At 40.2% G+C, this 21,172-nt stretch overlaps 1 protein-coding gene across 1 annotated transcript in view; it reads right to left on the reverse strand.

The window, feature by feature from the left end:
• The window catches only part of HAPLN1 (hyaluronan and proteoglycan link protein 1), a 29,209-nt gene extending 14,353 nt beyond the window's left edge, over window positions 1-14,856 (reverse strand). The window contains exons 1-2 of the mRNA XM_075726877.1: window positions 14,736-14,856; window positions 3,024-3,398 (exon numbers count right to left, since the gene is read on the reverse strand). Coding sequence (XP_075582992.1) covers window positions 3,024-3,398; window positions 14,736-14,835 — 475 coding nt within the window. The 5' untranslated portion in view covers window positions 14,836-14,856. The remainder of the gene's footprint in view (window positions 1-3,023; window positions 3,399-14,735) is intronic.
• Between the last annotated feature and the right edge of the window lie 6,316 nt (window positions 14,857-21,172).

Consider the following 21,172-nt stretch of genomic DNA (forward strand, 5'->3'; position numbering starts at 1 on the left):
AATTTTACTTTTTGCTTGATCTGTTCTGCATTACCCAAATACATGAAACAGCAATTAAAGCCAGCACCACATAAAGCAGCATATGAGATGAAAAAATAAGCACAGGGGCATGCAAACAGAAGCCTACATTCCATCAACTCTTTATGTCCGCTGTAAATATAAGTGCATTTTAATCATTATCATTTTAGAAGGAAACTTCAATGAAACTTAGACACAGAATCATTTGACTTAGTTGCCATAAGAAGAACTGACATTGACACACTCGTTAGTCGTATCTCACTTCTTGAAAGGTTATGTTTTACCATAAAGTTTTGCAAATGAAATTTTCCTGTCTGCTTAGGAAACATCACTCTATAACATCAGAAATGAACAGTTTGACACCTGTCCCATACCTGACAAAAATAATTAAAAAACATTGTTCCTTGTGTTAACCAGACCCTAGTTAAAATATATAAACTTTCCTTTGGGCAGAGATTAGAACATAGTTATTTGGAGAAATATGATTTCTCCTATCCTTATGAATTTCCTTATTTTGGAGGTGGGGGAAAACAGGAAGGACTGGTGCTGTTATACAGGATGGGCTGGAGTTGGCATGCTTCAGAGGGAGACACTGTTTAGAGTAACAATAATTAGTAACAGCAGTAATTAGAAGGACAGTGTATATCAGGAGGTGGGAGCCAGACCTCGTGTCCAATTGGCTGGTGCTATATCATGAAACAGTCACACTAAAAAAGGTAGAAAAATGTCCTTTTTTCACTTGTGTTACTGTATGCAGTAAAGGAAAGATTTCTCATTGCTTTCTTACTCTAGTGTCAATCAAATATTGCCTTTCAAGTGTGGATCTCTGCATGTGTGCAAGTATTTGTACCAAGCTTCAGGCAAAAATTCCTGATCTACCACTACAGCCATCAGCATATCCCCTTTCTCAAGCACTCCTGGCACAGCAGGAGGCATTTGTACTGGAACCTTCTTGCTTGTAATAGCAGAAAGCTAATGAACTTTTGCTTTGGAGGCACAATGCTAAATGGCACCAGATAAGTATCTGGTCCAGACGTGTGGCATGATGAGCACTTTAAAGATGTTACATTGGCTCCAACCCTTTTACATCAGCAAAAATACCATAATGCTGTAAAATACAGGGAAATCCCAGTATCTGATGGGGAACAAGATATATAGTTATTTAACTGGAATATCTTGAAGCCTGATAGAGGTATGCAGGTAGGATGTAAGGAGACTGTCAGAAGACTATTATTAAATTATTGAGCATCCTCGCAACCCAGGGGTGGGCTCCAGGACCATCTGCAGAACAGCATGAAAGGAGAAGAGATGTGTTGGGGTCAAACACAGATAAACAAATGCTGCATGTTTCTGACCTGGATTACGTGGTGCTTGCTATTCCTCATGTACTGTAAATAGCTGTACTTACCACATTTTTATTTACACCCTTATTGCCTACAAACTACTCTGTGAGGTGGATTACTCTTGTCCCTGAGGCTGCCCACCTCATAATTTGTCTCCCAATCACAGGGCCCATACCTGCAGCCTGGGTAGCTGATCAGAGCCTTGCTTTCACTTAGGTAAAGCTGAGCATGCCAAGCAGAAACTGCTGTTCCTTCAGCAGCTCGTCTCAATGACAGCAGCTGCAATGAGCAACCACTGCAGTCCCTGCCCACACAAAGAGGAGATTGAACACACAAGAGCCTTTGGCTAGAAGAGAAGAATAAAATAAAATGCTTTTTCCTCCTACTCATTTCTGTCTTCACTCAAAACTGTTTTAGGTAACTTAAACTGGACATGTATATGTCCAGCTTTCTTCATCTCCTAACCTTGAAAAGAACAGCGTGCATTCTTATTAGAGACGGATTATGGGAGGTGAAGCAACCTAAATCAACTATTCTGCTGGCATGGAAACTGTGCAGGGCCTTTCTTGCACTCAGAAATGGAAGGTTTCAGCAGCCTCCAAACAGGAATGGAAAAACAGATGTAAAGAAGTAAGCTAAGGCCGTGACATCTATTTGGTTCCAAGAACCACTCAGCCAGTCTTATTGTGCAGGGTAACTATATAATCACTATAATATACAATAACCCTCAATGAAAGAGTCATATATTTCACGTGCTTACAGGTGTGAGAGCCAGGGGTTTGATTTTCTTCTTTTCTTTTTTTCTTCCTAACCACTTTTCACAGATAATATGACTTCTATAAAGTTCTCTCTGGCACACACTTACTGCTAAGTAAGGGTAAGGGAGACATCTTCATGTAACTTTTAGTTTACTGCTGACTTCACTGCAGTGTTTTGGTGGAAAAGGCCAAATGCTGGTTTCCATGTATTGAATCTCATAAAATTTACCTGAATTTCACAAGAGTAAAGGAAAGCTGAATTTTTGGTCCTCAAACCTACTTCACTAATTTTTCTAGTGCTTTGTACTCTACTGTTTTCAAGACTATTGCTGAGGGAAATTACTACAGACTACATGTAGGAGTTGTCTTGACATGCAATATAGAGATCTATTTTATGTAATTATAAGGCTGGAAAAAACAAAACCATTGCCTCTGGAAAACTACTTCAACTTTTTTCCTTTTTGTAAGATTTGTATTTCCTCGATAACCTAAAATGTCCCAAAGTTCTGTAAAATGGCTATTAGGACAATATTTAATATAATTTTGCCTAAGTCTGCTGTAAAAACATGCAATGACTTCTGTAAAGTGATAGAAGAAAATTAAAAACATATGGAGTTCTTCATACTATGTTTGGTCATTCTTTTTTGGCTCCCCTCACACTGAGTCTCACTGGGAGCTGAAAATGCCATAGGCAGCATAAGTCATAGAAGTCCTAATGTTCTTCTAATTTATGATTGCTGTCATGGTCATGGGCTGTCAGGCCAAGATCCCCAAGGCACAATGAATCCCACTTCTTAGCTGGCTGTGATCACCAATAATACAATATCAGCAGTATTAGGAGAAAAAAGCAGGTATTACTTAACACTGCACAAATCTGAATTTAAGAAATTCAGGTGTCACCTACCTTCCAAATTCAGAGCTACCACTGCTGTATCATCTTCTAATCCTTCAATCACCTCACACTTATATCTCCCGTAATCGTCCAGTATTATATTTGTGATTATAAGAGAGGCATCGTTTTCACTGCTTTCCCTCAGAAACACTCTGCCCTGGTAGTTTCCATAGCTCTTTCTGTGGTGCCCCATTGCAACAAAGACGTCCACTTCTTTGAGGTAATCTGAGGTGAGTTTGGTCCACTTGACCCGGATTTTGTGGGTTCCTGAGCCAGCTGTTGATGTGTGTTCATGGTAAAATTTACATGGCAGTGTGACATTGCCACCCCGGTGTGAGAAGATTTTAGCTTGCTCTGCTACCACAAGTAGACGGGGTCCATTTTCTGCTAGGATTGAAGGACAAAAACAAAAACAAGAATTAGTCTGCAATCTACCTTTTACAGAATGGATATGATCAATGTCATAACAACCATCAGCTATGTTATACATTAGGTCTTGCAGAATCAGTTCCCTGCAATCCTTTTGTACCTATGCAGTAGTAGGGCATACAAACCAGTTATGTATAATTATTTACTTATCTGCAAGTATGTCTGTGTGTGTATGCTCCCAGATGGGCAGAAAGGCAAACTGGTTCACAGCACTGACCCCTCATATAGGCAGAGGCCATCCTAATACTCCATCGCAATGAAGATAGAGTTGTATCAATATATTGACAGAGTTGTACAGCTCGTAGATGAATGCCATCATCCATAAAAGGCTCCACACAAAAATCCCGTATTTCCCTGCGGGTTGTTCCAGACCTGTCCATCAACACTGCATTTTTTTCGTAATTCAGTTTTTATATATGGACTCAGCTTATTCAGGCAGCAGCATACAAAGCCCATCATGATCTGGGATGCAGTGAATCATGTTCACAAACCAGAAAAACCATTACTGTATCAAATAGCACTATTCATATTGACATGAAAAGTGTCAGCATAATTCTAAAATGTCTCATTTTCTATATGTATTTTCTTCTAACATTTAAGTTCAAGTTCCTCTTCTGACATAGTTCCACCAAAGTAAGGAAGTCCAATTTATCTTCAAATGTAAAATTTGGTCCTCCGCTGGCCCCTTTCCTGATCATCTTAATCTGTTTTTTCCTCATCAGTTTTCCTCCTCTCCTTCGTCACTATCTTATCTTTGATATTTTGATCTCACTTTTCACACAAAGCCGTATTTAACTGGCTGGCTCCATTCCTCCTCACCCCAGACTCCCTGCTCTCTTTTCTCTCTAGTAGGTCACTACAGCTGATGGTGCTTTATGAAATCATTATGTTTAGGACAGTCGGCTTGAGCAGATGCTCACTTTCAACCTTAAGTCTCTGGGGCTTTTTTGACAGGTGGCGCTGCCTTGGGAAAACCCTAGAAAACATGTATTTCATGGTAGTAGTCAGCGGGTGTATCCAAAAGCAACAATATTTCCTTCTTTCAGGACCTCTTGCCTCTCCTCTCATGCACATTTTGCAAAATTGATTTAGCAAGATCAGTGCTTCTGTAGATATTGTCCTCTATCACTGAGACACCAACCAAAACTAGCAATGAATCACCAACACTCTGCTCGCTGGCAAAGAATTACCAACCTCACTCTACATAACAGATTGTGAGGAAAGACTTTGTAAGTCCATATGCATGTTCAGCAAGTCAATGTAACCTCCTAGAAATGTGATTCCCGACTTTAAGGCTTGGTCTGGTGCTGTCTAACTTCAGCAAAAGCCAAAGCTAAGTTCCCAAATGTGGGGGCTGCTGAGACCCTCACCCTATGAAGTCTAGTAACAATTTTCTGCTGGCGTCCATGGGTATGAATCTGGATTGATAGGACAAAAGCACAGAAATGTGTGCAAAAATGTCATCAGCCAGAGAGAGAGGTGTGGATGACTGAAGGAGGGAAGGACTGGGATGGAGATGGGCTGACAAATGAGGTGTCAGAGATGAGCCCACCAGGGAGTATCCCACCTGTCCAGCTGTCTGTTCACAGCACTGCAAAAACCTGGGGTGTGCCTGCAGCTGGGGGGGGGGGGGGGGGGGGGGGGGGCAGGTAGATGTTAGGATCTGTAGCTTATAAATGTCCTGAGACAGTCCTAGGCTTCTGAGTCTTGTTGACAGGTCTGGTGGCTAAATGGTATATTCACCTAAACTCCAGTTTCAGCTTGACTTCACTATCCATCCACACTGGCTACACTAAACAGCAGAAGAACCCCCAGGGTATGCAGCATTTTATGATTATGCAAACACACTAAGGGGTAATAATTGCAAAGAAAAGCTTGCTGAATGTAAACTTGCATCTGCTTAAGAAAAACAGGTATCCCAAACACGTAGTTCTTTGTCAGGAGATGCTGTGTCAAGAGCATTGCTATTACCTGCACAGGACAGAGTAGTCAGGGCACCAGCTTCCTCAAGAATGAACAAGCTTGAGCACTGCAAGTTGTTTTACCAGGATGAGAGACCTTCCTACCTAATGAAAAATCATTACTGCAGAGCAGATCACCTGCAGCCTCATGTAACTGGTTTTCTTTTTCACTGCCTTTCTTCACAGAAGTGAGCAGAGGCTTGGGGCTGCTCCAATAACCCATCTTCCCTCTTTCAGAGGACAGCATCAAAGGAGAGAGAGAGGTGATCTGAGGCAACGCACCATGGAAAGTATTGCTAACACTATTTCCACAGGACAGTGAGAAGGAAGAAAGTGAAGGCAGCCAGAATGGTTTCTCTGTGAATTTCCCTGTTTCCTTCAGGGACAAAGATGTTCCACAGACTTCTGTCCACGTTGGGAGGAGAAATGTTATGCTTTGGGGTGGTTATTACCAAGAAATCTGAATCAGAGCTCAACTCTGTTGGGTTTTTAATACTGAACTAGTCAAGTTAATAAATACTAGGAGAAAGGACTGGGGCAGGAGGGAGAGTCTGACTCAGTCTGCTAATGCTCACTCTTTCTAACAACAGCTAGTCTGTGCCAGCAAGGCTTGGAGTCTTGCCCAGAGCTCTGTCACCTCTGACTCCAGCATTAGCATCCTAATGTAGTGGTCTACTTCTCTCCTGGCTGCTTCTCACCTCCTCTGGACCTTTCCAGCAGCCATTACCTGGGTTTATATCTCAGTAAATGTAAAGAACAAAGGGGATGGCAACCTGGGAGAGGAAAGAAAAGCATGGATTTTCTGGCTTTCAAGGAAAATCATATGTCAGATTGGGGGATGTTGCATATTTTTTTTTGGGCTAGAAGACATGCAGAAGACATGTAGGCAGCAGGGATTTGGGATTAAAAATGAGATGACTGGGGTTTGGCAGGAGGCCAAGAGGTCTCTATTATCCAGCAGCCAGTAAGAACCAGGGCCAAATTTACCTCACTGCATATTTTTGGGAGCATGGCAAAATTAATGGTCTTGGTCTTTCTGGAGTAAACAGACAAGGAGTTGAAAAACCCCCCACGATGAACAAAAAGATACCCAAACACAGAGCAAACCAGAATCTGTTCATTTACAATATGTTTAGCACACTGGACGCAGCATTCTAGCCTACTGCTGTGAAAGTCAGCTTAAAAGAGAAATGAATCCTGTTTCCTGGGTTACCTTAATATGACAAGCAATGATCAGTTGTGAAATGGTGATCTGATCATGGAAGATGGAGTAAACACAGTTTTAAAGGCTTGTCAGAGTGGCTCCCTGGCTGCTTTCCTCATGGGGTTTCTGACAAGGCTGCTACTTCTGAATAAAATTACCTTTGTATCTAAATGGCAGGAATATCTAAAAGATGAGTGCAAGAAGGAAAAAGATGGGACTAACACATGTTGTCACAGAGTCCAGCATGTTACTTGAAGAAGGCAATACTTCTCTTTCCCCAGAACTACTTGCTTCAGAAGTACAATCAGAGAATTTGTAAGGTGAATGGCCAAATGTGTATAAACTCTGCAAGCCCCACATAATCCCTCGCTAAACTGTTGTCTGCAACAGGACAGTTTGGATACTTGCTGGAGACAAGACAGACCACATGCATGGCCACTCAAGAGCCTCAGACAGTGGACTAACAGTGAGGAATGTGCTGGGCAACTTCCAGCTGCTCCTTCTGTTGGGAACAGAGATGGCAACAGCCTAGTTATTGGCTCTGGTCTCAACTCCAAGGTCAAAAATGGGATGAGAAAGGTTTGTTAGGTGGGGTTTTCACCCTTCCAGGCATATTTTGCCTTGTAAGGCAGTCAGCAGCTTAGGTGTTAGTACAGAACTAGGCATCCCTGGTGACTAATTTACCATATTTTTTCTATTCCTTCCCTACTACCAATTCTGACAGACTGTGGCTTTTTGTTAATCCTCTTGATGCAATTAGGTGGATGACAAAGGCAACATAATGTAAAAACAGCTAAGCTAGCTAAAAATGAGTTTGTCCAAGTTGCAGAAGCTGTCCAGCTGTGTGGGATAACAACCAACTCTGGGAGATGCTTTTCTAATCCGTACGGAAAGGCTGACTGCCACAAATGAAAACTGACTTGGAAACTTGCCATTCAGGTTGTCTTTGCTGTATCTCAACAGTGCCAAATCAAGCAGCTATATACTGCAAGCAAAAGAGTATCTTGCTACCTTAAGTAATAAGGCACAGGCAGCAGCATGCTATCCACCTCTGTTTTAGCCTCCACCTCTCCTTCTCCCTTCTGGGAATGCTATGCAATTAGCACTGCTGCTCTGGTTGTCATTACTTCGTACACATCTAACCTTGACTTCAGCGGGATTCCCATTTCAAGGACAGTAAGTGGACTTGCTTTCATGCTGCTAGAGCTCTCAATTCAGTCTCACCTGCTGGCTTATTGGTTTAGTTCCAAATTTTACTGCTGGACATGTATTCAGATTTGTTTGTCTTTTAGCATTTTTTTTTTTTGGTATGGGGTTTTCTTTTTGTTTGGTTTTTTTTTTCCCCCTCTCTTAACTGGTTTCTGTACTGAAGAGTAACGATAAGCCAGGTTTGGAAGGCTAGGAACATAGTGTGGGGCAGAGATGATGAGTCACGCCATGACCCTTGGCAAACAGCTTTATCCACTTTATCCATCAGAATTGTCCAGAAGCTTATGTTGACCTGGCTATGAAACTTTATTATTCCCACATTTTAATGCACTAACTTACAGAGCAACAGTGGAGAAAACAATGTACATTTTTATAGGAAAAAAATCACGTCAGGCACATCACAGATGTGTTTTGTCAGATAAACTCATGTATTGCCTAAATGTTCCACATTGTTAGCAAGCCATTAGGTTAATAACATCATGTGCCACCCTACTTTAAATAAACAGAGTTGTTTATTGCTTTCTTGTAGTCTTACCAGGGACTTCAGCATAACCCTCATATCCTAAAATATCCTCACTCTTCTTATAGCAGTAGCATGTTTTGCTTTCCTAACATGTTTATTTAAAACTAAAAAATAATTTCTGTTATAACAATAATTCTAATTGCTATAATATGTACAGAAGTGCATTATTGATATACACATATATGTGTGTATTACTCAAAGAATCTGAAAGGAAAAACATGAGTTTTTATGCACATACTTTTTTCCACACACTTTTCCTACTACATTTTTTCTAACTATGTTTTAAGTAGCTATGTTTTGACTTTTGCTTTTGGGAAAAAAAGATCTAAAAACTTTTGTATATCAGCTGTATATCAGCAGCTCTTCCAAAATATTGCCACCTTTTGCTTTAAATAAAATTTAAGTATGTCATTACCTCAGTATAGATAAATAAATTGCACGAGGATCAGCCCTCATAGAGCAGAATAGAACAGAAATCATGGCAATGTCTCTGCACCTCTTTTGCATAGCAGGAAATCTTCATGGGTGGCATTGAGACTGTTTGAAAAAAACAAAATATCACACAGAACCACTGAGGAGCTTTTCCAGTTCTTTAATTACCTTTAAATGCTATATATATGGAACTAGATTGATGTAGCAAGTAAAGGCAAATTAGTAATTTAAATTTATGTTTAATGTGAATCCCTTTGCTACTGTAATAAATTTTTACAATGCATATATATTGGTACCTATCATTTAAGGTCTATTCCAGAATATGCAGTCCTGAATGGCTTTAATGAAACCAACATGCCAACCAGAGGTGAGGTCTTTTTGCTGACATTTCTACTACATGCTGTTGCAATGCCTTGCTCTGAAGAGGAAAGCAAGTTTTGTTGATGTATAAGAAGCAGCTCAATTATAAGAAGAGACTACAAAATGGATCATGACATAATCTGAAGTGTTCCGAATGGCAACAAAAGTAGTAAGAAATTTTAAGCGGAAAAGATAAATGCAAGAAAATGGAGAGAAATAACAGGCAACACCACTGAAATGGGAAAATGCAGAAAGGTGGAACAAAGGAAGAAAGTCAAAAGGAAAGTGGAAAAGCATGAGACTTGGGAAGATAAGAATCAGTGCAAGAGGTCAAAGCAGTAGTGCATCTAATCTCTTATCATGTTTTTGGCTTGTCCAGAAAGTCTATGCAGCTCCTTTCTCTCTGTTGGTTCTGGCTTGTTTAGAAGAAAAAGAAGTGGACTGTAAATAAAACTCATTATCATGCAGAACAAGTTGTGCAAAGGTTCCTTCTGCTTTTGTTATTGGTTAATTGATTTAGCTAATTTCTTTTTTTTTATGGGGCAATATTAGAAAGTTATCTGCTCATTCCATGTTGACATATTTCTTGGTATGTAAAAAGAAATCCATGCAGAGTTCTTGATAGGCAAATGGGTGTATTCTTGTACCTGAAAGGTAAGGAAATGCTGCATAATATAAATTTATTTATATTCAAGGAAAAGTAAAAAGTTAAAGGTTGATCCTTCACAAAGCAAACTTTGTATTCTGTTTGCTGTACTTTGTGTTTTATTTCTAAAACCTGAACAAACTGGAGACATATGTTAAAGACTCCTGCCACCCTTAAGTAATTAACTTAGCAATTACTGTAATGGCTTAGTCAAATTTGTTTATTTTGCAGAACAGCAAACACACAGCTACACACAGAAGAATGCTCTTATCTCTGAAGGGTACTCTGCCTCTTTGAATAATTGGTCAGCAACTAGCACTATGAATAGATTAGAGAGATATACAAAGCTGAGCACTGAAAAGAATCATCTTCCTCTCTCACGGGACAGAGAGTCCTTCACAGATCTTGACTTCAGAGAAAAATCTGAGTCTTTAATTACATTGATATGCTTAGAGCAGTATTGTTTTCTTCTTATGGACACTTATGTGGCTAGGGTATACTTTTGTCCCATTTTCACATTCACCAGATGATTTCATTTAGGGTTACGATTTTTTCTAAAGAGTGAAACTGGTATCTCTAAGGCACACACAGTTTACTGGGGGTAGGGGGGGAAGTGAGTGGGACAATACATCTTATTTAAATATAGTTTTAACTTTTACCCACAAAAGTTAAACTGGAATGACTTTTGCATGCAGACAAACTACCAGAGAGGAAGGTGATATGGTCAAGCAGTCTGGGATAATAAAGCAGCCTGACCAAAACCATGAAATCCACCACAGGCTTCAGAAAAGGAAATAAAGCCATGGAAAAGATAAAATGTAGCTTTAGATATTTTATAAATTTTGTTCATAGATATTGGAATAAAACCAAAGTAGAGAAGATATGGACAAAAGAAGTGGCCAGAGGAAAGAAGCAGAAAGGAATACTGGTAAAGGTAGGGTGGTAGAACTGTCTAGCAGATGAGAAATTTGACTGAGGTCAAATTGCAATGTCAAAGAGATTGGCAAGTGTTTAGTACAGCCAAAGAAAACCACAGTTTTGAAAGAGTGAACATTTGAAAGACAGAGTTCTGTGTTCATAAAAGCAATGACCTGTCAGTATAATCAGGGAACAATACAATTTATGAAATAATGTTTGTTCTGGTTAGCAAATGCTGAGTCTGAGAGACATGGCAGGAGTTTTTATACTAATGGAGGGGCAGCAAAGTGGAGTAACTAGATCTTCTGGTTCCTGACACAGGGTTAAGGGAGTCAGAAGCATGCTGTAATAGCCATCAAACCATAATACAGTATTAATAGGTGGCTGCTCTTTAGGAAGGCCAAATGAAAGATAAAGGTGATGAGGTGGCACTGTACATTAGTGCTTTAGCAAGTTGTGAAGGAATAAGAAATTATAGTGAGGGCAAAACAGAGCATGGATCAAAAGCATGTCAGGAAGGACTGTAAAAGATCTTACTAGCAGTGAAAAAAAGTATTTTAAACAGGCACAGGCTCATTTTTATTATGCAGTCACTATACAGATAAAAGTGGAAGACAATAGAGAAATGGCCCAAGTGCAATATTAACAAACCTTCTCTTTTTAATAACGTTGGTGTTGATGCTCTGAAATGATGGTGTTGTTTAAAGCACATGAGTGCATTCATATGAAATGAAAACATAAAGATGAAAGCTGAACTCAGAATATATAGCCTGTCCAAAGAAAAGGGTAGAAAACCTCACAGCCTGAAGTACTGATGTTACTGCTAACACCTGGTATGGCAAACCTGATGGCAGAGATATTAGCTCATCTATCACTTTAAGGATGGTACCATGTGTTTTGGGACAACAGCAGAATAACAAATATATGTAAGGAAAGTAATTTAACCATTAACAGGCTCTGTCCTGTTAGTCTGAACTCAACAGCAAACAGGACCTTAGAAAAATTGTTGAAGAACAGAAATAGAGTAAGTCACTAGAAAGAGGAATAAAATGAAGTAAATACTTACCAAAGGGTGTCAGACTAATTTGATATCAACTATATAATAAAAATAAACGTATACGGTCAGGGAAATGTGATGTATCAATTGCTTGGAGCTCACGGAAGCGACTGATATTGGAAATATATGAAATTAGACAGGATGGAGAAAATAGGTGTTTTGGTAGAAACTTTGCTAAGTGTCTAAGAAGTAGATACAGAGAAGACTGCAACTGGTTTGGCTAAAACATAAATGATTAGCCTAGAAAAATGTCAGTGAACTGTCTCCAGTATAATCCTTGAGGCTTTTTAATATTTCCATTAATTTCACCTTATAAAGTAAATGTGACTATTGAATTAATTAAATGTTCACATGGCATATTAAGCATCACTGAAGGGAGGAGAATGGATATTTAGAATGTTTGAAGAAAGAAGGTGGAAAAAGTATGATAACATTTAATACTGAATGCATAATCTAGATTTTTAAGGTCTAGTATGAAAAATTATTGATATAAACCTTGTACTTATTAATTGCAAGTGATAATGAGCGATAACAACTGTTAAATATTGTCTATCACAATAGACTATCAATCAGCACTGCAGCACGTCTGGGGAGAGTACAAATTTGATCCAAGGTCTGAAAAACAAAGCACTGTTAGCTGGAAAACAAAAATACTAATGCCAGCCTAAGATCTTATCTGGAATAAAATCCTAACTGGGTGCACTCAAGAAGTATGAATTCAAACAAGAACCAAACAAGAGATGAACGACTAATATTATCAGGTAACTGGAGGTTATACACTTAGAGAATTTGAAAAAGTTTATTCAGATGATAGCTGTGAGGCTATGGTGTTATTAATGTTTTAAAGTGAACATCAAATAAGAAAAATTGTTATTTGAAGCTAAGAAACAACATTAGGAGAAGCATAAGGCCATACAATGGTTGTGAATAAACATGGAGAATTAGGAGAGTGTTTTTCATACCAGAAAAATAGGGTCCAAAACTACCTTGCAGTAATGAGATTTGAAACCCAGCTTTTTTAAAAATGAAACTAAACCTACAGGAGATTACATGATGTAAAGAAAGAGGAATAGAAGACAGTTTAGTTCATTGCCTCAGGAGATCCCTTTCAGTTCTGTGTGCTTGACTACATATCTATCCACACCTTTTGTAATTCCAAGGCATTACAAAGAATGCAATCCAGGAGGAGTTTAGTTACACATCTCTTGGATTTCAGCTGTGGAGGAGGATGCTACACTCCTTAATGTAATATAAAATACCTTTTGTATGAAGCTATAACACATGTGTTCCACAGGCTTCCCTGATTTCCAGCTTGTTTCCAGGCATAGATCATCGTATGTGTTTATGCAGCATTGGGCAGAGCGGAATCCCAACTCTGATGGGATTCCACAACGCAGAGAGGAGTGAAAAAAATTAATAGTAAAAATACCAAGTTCCAAGCAGTTTTATTCTTTTTGATTTGTGTTCTGTGTATTTCAGAGCCTGAACCACCTGATGCACAATGCTCGTTGTAGAGCTCAATTTTAAGCTTTATCCAGCTTTCCTCAAAGAAATAAACTCTCAAGGTTCAGATGAGTTTTCATGGGTAGGAAGAATGGTCCATCTTGAAACTTTTATCAGCTTTGAACTATTTAGCACTTGGAGACTGCACTGTACACATGCTGAAAGACTAGTAATAAGTGACATGTATGACTTGCAAATTACACTAAACTGCTGACTCAGCAAGTTTAACATACACAGGTTAAGGAAAAATAATTTTTATTTGTTTTAATTATTTCCATTAATTTAATCTTCCAACAAGATAAATAAAGTTCAGAGATAAGAAACTGCATTACATGAGGAAAAGCAAACTATATGTTTATTAGACATTGGTGTAAAATTTGAAATTTAACCTGAGGAACAAATGTTCATCATCTCACAGGAGTGATAAACCTTCATTTTGATATAACACATTCATTTGACCTTCATCATGTGAGTTTCCTCAGAGTGAAATCACCTATCTGTTATTCCTTATGTGACCTTGACTATCTGAGTGCCTGTTTTAATAGGTGCAGGGTACCTTTAACTTCTGTGACTTTCCTGTGAACTTCTAAATGTTTGGGCTTTCTTAGTAACCTGCTCTAACTCTGTAATTCATATTTACACAAACACTCAAATGCACAATTTGCCAGCTGTTGAGAGAAAGGAATCAGGCTTTAAAGACAGAGAGAACAATAATGCTGTGTTTCTTAATTTTGCAAGATTAATTTTAGCCATCCTCAAGAAACATATAAATGAAAGCAGGAAAATCCCTGTTAGTTCTGCCTGTCCTTACTGCATAAAACTCCATTTTTTTCTTATACAGAATGACCCTCAGCGACTGAAGCTGAGACTGAAAAAACAGCTGCATTGTACTGCAGACTCACATCCTGCTACAGCTATAAGCTCCAGGATTCAAACATGAACTAAACAGGATTATGCAGAAGGCCAGTATAACACTTAGTGTGAATTAAAGGTATGAGGAAAGACACATTTCTTTCAGGGTAAGCTGCTTTTTTTTTTTTTTTTTCCCCTGGTTTAAATTGCCCAATTATGATCTCAGATGTGCTAAGCCTTTTTAAATAATAGCAATAAATTTCTATAATGTGAAGAAGTATGTATGACAGTCTTCTTAAAATCAAATATATTCCATAATAAACTAAAGGTGTTTCAACCAATTGCAGTTGCTTATTACTTTAGGATGCATGCTTTTTCTCTTTATCTTAAATCATGCTGTACTTTACTCACTAATTTTTGCAAGGTTGTGACTTAAGTGCTATTAAACAGTGCAACTTTTGGTTTTTTACTTTCCTTAGGAGTAATAATACTGCATCAGAACCAGAAAAGAAAATGTTTGGTCACCAGTAATAATAGTATTTAAAAAACAATGTAGCAGAATAAAAAATTAAAGATCATTAAGCACACAGCAGTCTGAAGATACTGGTATTTTCTCACATATTTCCTTACCTTGAATGTGAATAATTCTTTCATGCTCCAGACTTGAGTTGTCAGGGTGAGGTTCAGCCCAGCAGACAGAAATCAGCACCAGAAAAAGTAGACTCTTCATCTTTACAATCAAAAGAATCTTCTTCACTGTAAGGGCATCACATACAAAGAGGCTTGTGAATTTTTGGAAACCTTTACAGTGTTGCACTGCACAACTTGTTACAGCAATGATCTTATGAGGGATTTATAACATATTTAACCCAATCAGCTGAAAAAGTTACAACAGCTACTGATTTTTTAGGCATGAAGACTGGACATTTTTATCATGGGCTTTCATTAAATGAAACTGGTAATACATATTTAACTCTGCCTATGCATAGAGACAACATGAAAAAATAAAAGCACACACATAAATGTCCATAAACCAAACTTCTTACAAGACCATATGTAAGCAATACCTGTGTTTCAAAAAGGTTCTAGTGTACTTCTGCTTTTCCAGAACTACTCTAGATCTGGTCTGTAAATACAGTTAAAACAATCAACTATCACTATATCTATATTGACTGCATAATCTGCTGGTGGTAGATTTTCAAGATTAAAACAATCTTCTCATAGGTTTTGGCATTTCAATCAAGACTGCAAGTTAACTTAGCAATCAGGGTGATAAGTTTGCTTGAACTAAGCAGTAAAGATGACAAAACATTTCTTAGGCTGACTAGAAAGATCTATTTTATTTCAGATTCACTTACCATTTTAAAAGATGCCTAAATACACAATGAAATGTTCAAAACCATGCACAAAGTAGGTTAGAGTTGCATATGCTACCACTGCAGTTGCCCTGATTGATTTTTCATTCATTTCTACCTAGAATGCTGACGCACTAACTTAGTGTGCCAGGTAGGGTCTCTGCAGTCAGCAGAGCTGAGTGCTGCAGGGAAAATCTCTGCCAGCCTCTGAGTAGTAATTAGACAAATGAAGACCTGAAATAGAAAAGGAGGTATAAAATACAAGAGGTTTTATGTAGAGGGTTCAGGCTGCTGTGTGTTTTATAGCTATAATTTTTATGACCCTGATTTCTTGAAATACAAGATAGCTGTTTCCCAACTTTGCCTTTCAAGAGACTAGGACTTTTTCCACAATCATCAAATAGTGGCAAAGTTATTAATATGCTTTCTCTCTAATGCAGAGAGAAATTTATTTTTTCCCTTTTTCTCTATCAGACCCATCAAAGTTGCAGAATACTCTTGGTGAGAAACTGGGTCAACGTCCGAGCTTTGCAAAGAGTTCCTATCCCCAAAGAGACTCAAACACCTATGTGTTTCAAGTCTAGATCCGAATATTGTAATCCAAACCAACGTCTATTACAGACTAAAATGCAGAAATGCTGTTGCCATTTTTTCATAACAGAACATGCATGTTACTTGCCTGCCCTTCCATTTCTTCAAGTTTGGGTGGGAGTTCAAAGCCAATTCAGCATCCCTTACTCCTTACTGTGGAGTGTCTAGAGGTAGGACAAGTGCTCACTGCACACTATTTTCCAGGTGGTCCACGCTCAGTAAATCAAGACTTCTGGCCACTCCCTCTTTCCTGGAAAGCTTGGCAGGCTGATGACCTCCATTCCCGAGAGCAAGGACAGATGTGGCTCCCCCTACAGCCTACGAGCCTGGGCTGATGGGAGGGGTCACACAAATGCAGCCTGGTGTTCCTCCTGCACGATGGGACCGCCAGCCTGGCTGCTTGAGAAAGCAGGGCACACTTGTGTGAAACCACACTGCTCTTTCCCTCACATATTCCAGACTGGGCACCTGAAGTATTTCCTCTAGGAATGAAAAATGCTTCAGGTTTGACCTTTAGTTTTTTTAGCTGTTGACTAACAACTGACAAATCTTTTTTTTTGCTGGTGAGGGACTGTGTTATTGATTTAGAAATAGTCTGGCTAACAAGAAGCTTTGAATTTGAAGGCAAAGTTTATGGGGGTATTCCCACCTCAATCCACAGCTTGGAGCATATGCTGGATGCAAAACCTTCTGGACCCAGTGGGTGGGGGTAGAGCCCAAAGCGGCTCTACAGACATCCTCTGGGAGTGCCTTAGCTGGTCATTAACACTGCCTCTATCTCTTACCACAAACCTGCTCTTTTCCATGGCATTAGTGAAAAGAAACTGCCACATAGCCAGATGATGGGTAGTACTACCTTTTCTGGGGACAACATCCCCATCTCCACCAAATTCTGTGTGCATGGGTACTGGGTCTCTATTGTGGAATAAGAAAGATTTACCTTCTGGTTACATGGATGGAGAACTCCACACATGTCCCCTTTCCTTGTCAAGGTCTCTCTGATATGACAGGGGAAAGCTCTCCATCTAGCATCATTAGATGACTGTCCGAACAACTAGTTTCAAGATTAGCCTGGTGCACTGGGGGGGCAGGATACACCTTTTACGGATATTTGCATGTACCTTCAGACAAATATCATGTTACTCTATAGAGTTTATGTGATAGCATCACACAAGCAGGATGAGAGACAGGTCAATGAGGACTTGGAGATCTGCTCTTCCTTTTTCTCAATTTCTTGGATGCAGCTGAACAATTGCAAATGTCACTTGCCACAGACATGGTACAAAATCAACCTTACGGTTACAGACATACATGTTTTTTTTGAGGAATATACCCAAGATGGTGGTACTTCAGCTTTGTTAGTAGGCAAAGTTTACAGTGGGTAGGTTTCTGGTTTTCCCTAATTGCCACAGACAGAACGGGCAGCCTGAAGTGTTCCTTGTGTGCGCAGGGGCACACACACAAATAGGTATGTGCAGGTCTGTGTTTTCTTTGACTCTGGCAAAGTTCATCTGCACTGCTAAGGTGTGTTTTTCAGACTGCACAAAACTAGCAAAAACTTAAAAATTGTTTCCCAGGGGAGCAAATGCCTGATCAACATTTTAGGAAATGTATCCATCACATATCTTTGCTTAACTCACCAGATGCTTCATAACTGAGGTTGATCAACTGAGAATAAAGTTTTAGCTGGGCAGAAGCATCCTACTGGGGGCCATTTTAACCCTCCATTTAAATCTGAGCAGCTTTAAGGCTGCTCCCTTTTATTGCCATGCACAGCAGCAGTTGAGAAAATGTGGGTGTCTGAAGTCAGGAATACCCCTACCTTGTACCACTCTCCTCCTGGGATTCCCTGCAATGGGAGCTGCGGCATCGAGCCAGGGCAGTGCAAGGCAATGTTACCAGGCCAAGAATCTGACCCCTGGTGTTTTGTAGGATATCCAAAAAGCAATTAGGCAGAGGAATTCACATCCTCAACTCTAGCCAAAGCAATAGAAGTCAGACTCCATTTCTGCAGCAGCCTAGGAAGACCTCAGGGGAGAAATGAAAGGTGTGGATGTTTTCATATTAAAATTAATAAAATCTTGGCTGGGAGTTAGTGAGATTTCAGTAAGAAATGGTAATGATTAGTCATACTCAAGAAATCTGCACTGGTTTCAATTACTGCAGTTTATGAATCTGCTATCTCCCTGGACAGGGACACAAAGAAACTGAAAAGTAGTTTTTAAAGGGAAACCTCAAGGCTCAGGGAAGTGGTCAAGGTGACTGTACATTCAGTTTTTAAATTCTCAGCAATTGTTCATTCTTAGATACAGTTTGAAATTCTGATATTAATCGTCATTTTGTCATACTTACCCAGCCATAATTCATCTACTACTGGCAAATCTAAAAGGCTATAGAGCACCAACATTTGTATTTTAATATAATATTCTGAAAATTAACAGAATGCTTTCAAGTAATTCAACTACATAAGAAACAAGCATTTCCCTGAAGAACAGAGTACTGAAAAATAATGCTGCAAACTCTGTTTTTAATAAAATAACATATTTCCTATTTACTACTGCAACTACTCTCTAGCTACAGAACATGAGAGCATCCACCATGTGAGGCCAAAGGTCCACCTAGCTCAATATTCTCTGACAGCGGTTAAAAGTCTGAGGAATGCCTTTGTTCATGGAAGTTAATTTTTGTCATATATTAAGACATGGTGATGTCCTATATCAAATGCTTGTTTCCCTGAGAAGAAAGACCTATGGAAGCCTAAACTCACAGTAGCTCAAGAGCATATGGTAATATAGCCACCACCCCCTGTGACCCAGCTGCTAACACTGTCATCCTAGTAAGATGGGTGTTTCAATTAGATTTTAGCTAACTCATGCAAAAATCTGGCTGCTTTTGTGGAAGCACTCCTGCTGCTTTGGATCTTTCAGGACTGATTCCCTCACAGCTACCCAGGTATCCATAGGACCCTCAGAGAAGAGGTTATTGCTACAACATACTACGCCATCTTTTCATGTGTGTAACTTCATGGTGCAAAGAAGGCTTAGGAGGAGAGAAGGCCAAAAGCAGATACTTGTGGAAGAAGGAGACGAGGTACCGTTGCACAAGGACAGAGAGAAAATCAAACTCCTAGGGCAGACACAGGGGACTTCATAAAAGTCTCTGTGTTTCTGTGGAGTTTCCTATATTTAATTGTATTAGATTTGTGTGGCAAGGTTTTGGTAGTGGGGGGACTACAGGCATGGTTTCTGTGAGAAGCTGCTAGAAGCTTCCTCTATGTCCAATAGAGCCAATGCCAGCCTGCTCCAAGATGGACACACTGCTGGCCAAGGCCAAGCCCATCAGTGATGGTGGTAGCACCTCTGTGATAACATATTTAAGAAGGGGGGAAAGAAAACAACTAGACACAAACTGTAGCTGGAGTGAGGAGTGAGAATATGTGAGAGGAATGACTCTGCAGACCCCAAGGTCAGTGCAGGAGGAGGGCAGGAGGTGCTCCAGGCACGGAGCAGAGATTCCCCTGCAGCCCCTGGTGCAGCCCCTGCTGAGGCAGCTGTGCCCCTGCACCCATGGAGGCCCACGGGGGAGCAGAGATCCACCTGCCCCCGGGGAGGGCCCCACGCCGGAGCAGGGGGACGTGCCCCAAGGAGGCTGTGACCCCGTGGGAAGCCCATGCTGGAGCAGGCTCCTGGCAGGGCCTGTGGGCCCATGGAAAGAGAGGAGCACATCCATGCTGGAGCAGGTTTGCTGGCAGGAGTTGTGGCCCCGTGGGGGACCCACGCTGGAGCAGTCTGCTCCTGAAGGGCTGCACCCCGTGGGAGGGACCCACGCTGGAGCGGTTCATGAAGAACTGCAGCCCGTGGGAAGGAGCCACGCTGGAGAAGTTCATGGAGGCCTGTCTCCTGTGGGAGGGACCCCAGGCTGGAGCAGGGAAAGAGTGTGAGGAGTCCTCCCCTGAGGGGGAAGGAGCAGCAGAGACAACGTGTGAGGAACTGACCCCAACCCCCATTCCCTGTCCCCCTGCACCGCTCAGGGGGAGGAGGGAGAGAAGTGGGGAGTGAAGTTGAGCCTGGGAAGAAGGGAGGGGTGAGGGGAAGGTGTTTTAAGATTTGGTTTTATTTCTCATTACCCTATTCCGATTTCATTGGTAAATTAAGCTAATTTCCCCAAGTAGACTCTGTCTTGCCTGTGATGGCAAACAGTGAGTGATCTCTCCCTGTCCTTATCTCGACCCATAAGCCTTTTGTTATATTTTCTCTCCCCTGTCCAGCTGAGGAGGGGAGTTACAGTGTGGCTTTGGTGGGCACCTGGCATCCAGCCAGAGTCAACCCACCACATAAATACAGTGAGACCCAGCAAGTAAAGGCAGCAATCAATGATATCTAAAATAGGTAACAAAATCAGTAAAATCAGTCTCAATAATTCTGGGTTGAAATGGCCCCAAAATCTGTGGACTATTCACATCCATGCCCAAAGCTACTGTACAATATAAGCCTTTACAGGTCCCCTCTCTGTGGATCTCTGTTTCATCTGGGAATTGGTGCTAAGCACTAGAGAAGTACTTATTAATGAAACAAAATTTATGTAATTTCAGGGATAGGGTGTCATCTGCAGTGACTGAGAGTCTCTCATCCTTAGACACTGTTGGTATATAACAGAATAGGATGAAGACCAGTCTAGGCAGTACTCACACAGTCTCTTCAATAGCCTTTCCTAAAACTGGGAAGCTGGAGTGAAATACTTCAATCTAGCTGATTAGACAGATTTCTGGTATCAAATGACTGGCCCAAGTCTCCTAAAGATCATACCTTTTATATATATATTATATATATATATGTGGATAGACACCTAGGTTTAGGCAACTGAGTCAAGCCATAAGGATGGAATTCAGCTCCAGATTGTGGACACCTAAGTTAGTGTGTCTGTATGTAAAAGGTTTACATTGTAGCTATTGTTACAATCAGTTTATATCTAACCAATGTGGTCAGTGGAAGGCAGATGTGTGTTTACTTGACTTAGAATGCTTTCTGTCTATTCACTTTTGACTTTGAATAACTTCCTCTATCTGCAATGCAGCCTCTCTGGAGAAGTGGAAATAGTAGGCTTGAATCTTGCACATTGACA

The sequence above is a fragment of the Pelecanus crispus genome, chromosome Z (assembly GCF_030463565.1).
Source record: "Pelecanus crispus isolate bPelCri1 chromosome Z, bPelCri1.pri, whole genome shotgun sequence".
NCBI classification, from domain to species: domain Eukaryota; kingdom Metazoa; phylum Chordata; class Aves; order Pelecaniformes; family Pelecanidae; genus Pelecanus; species Pelecanus crispus.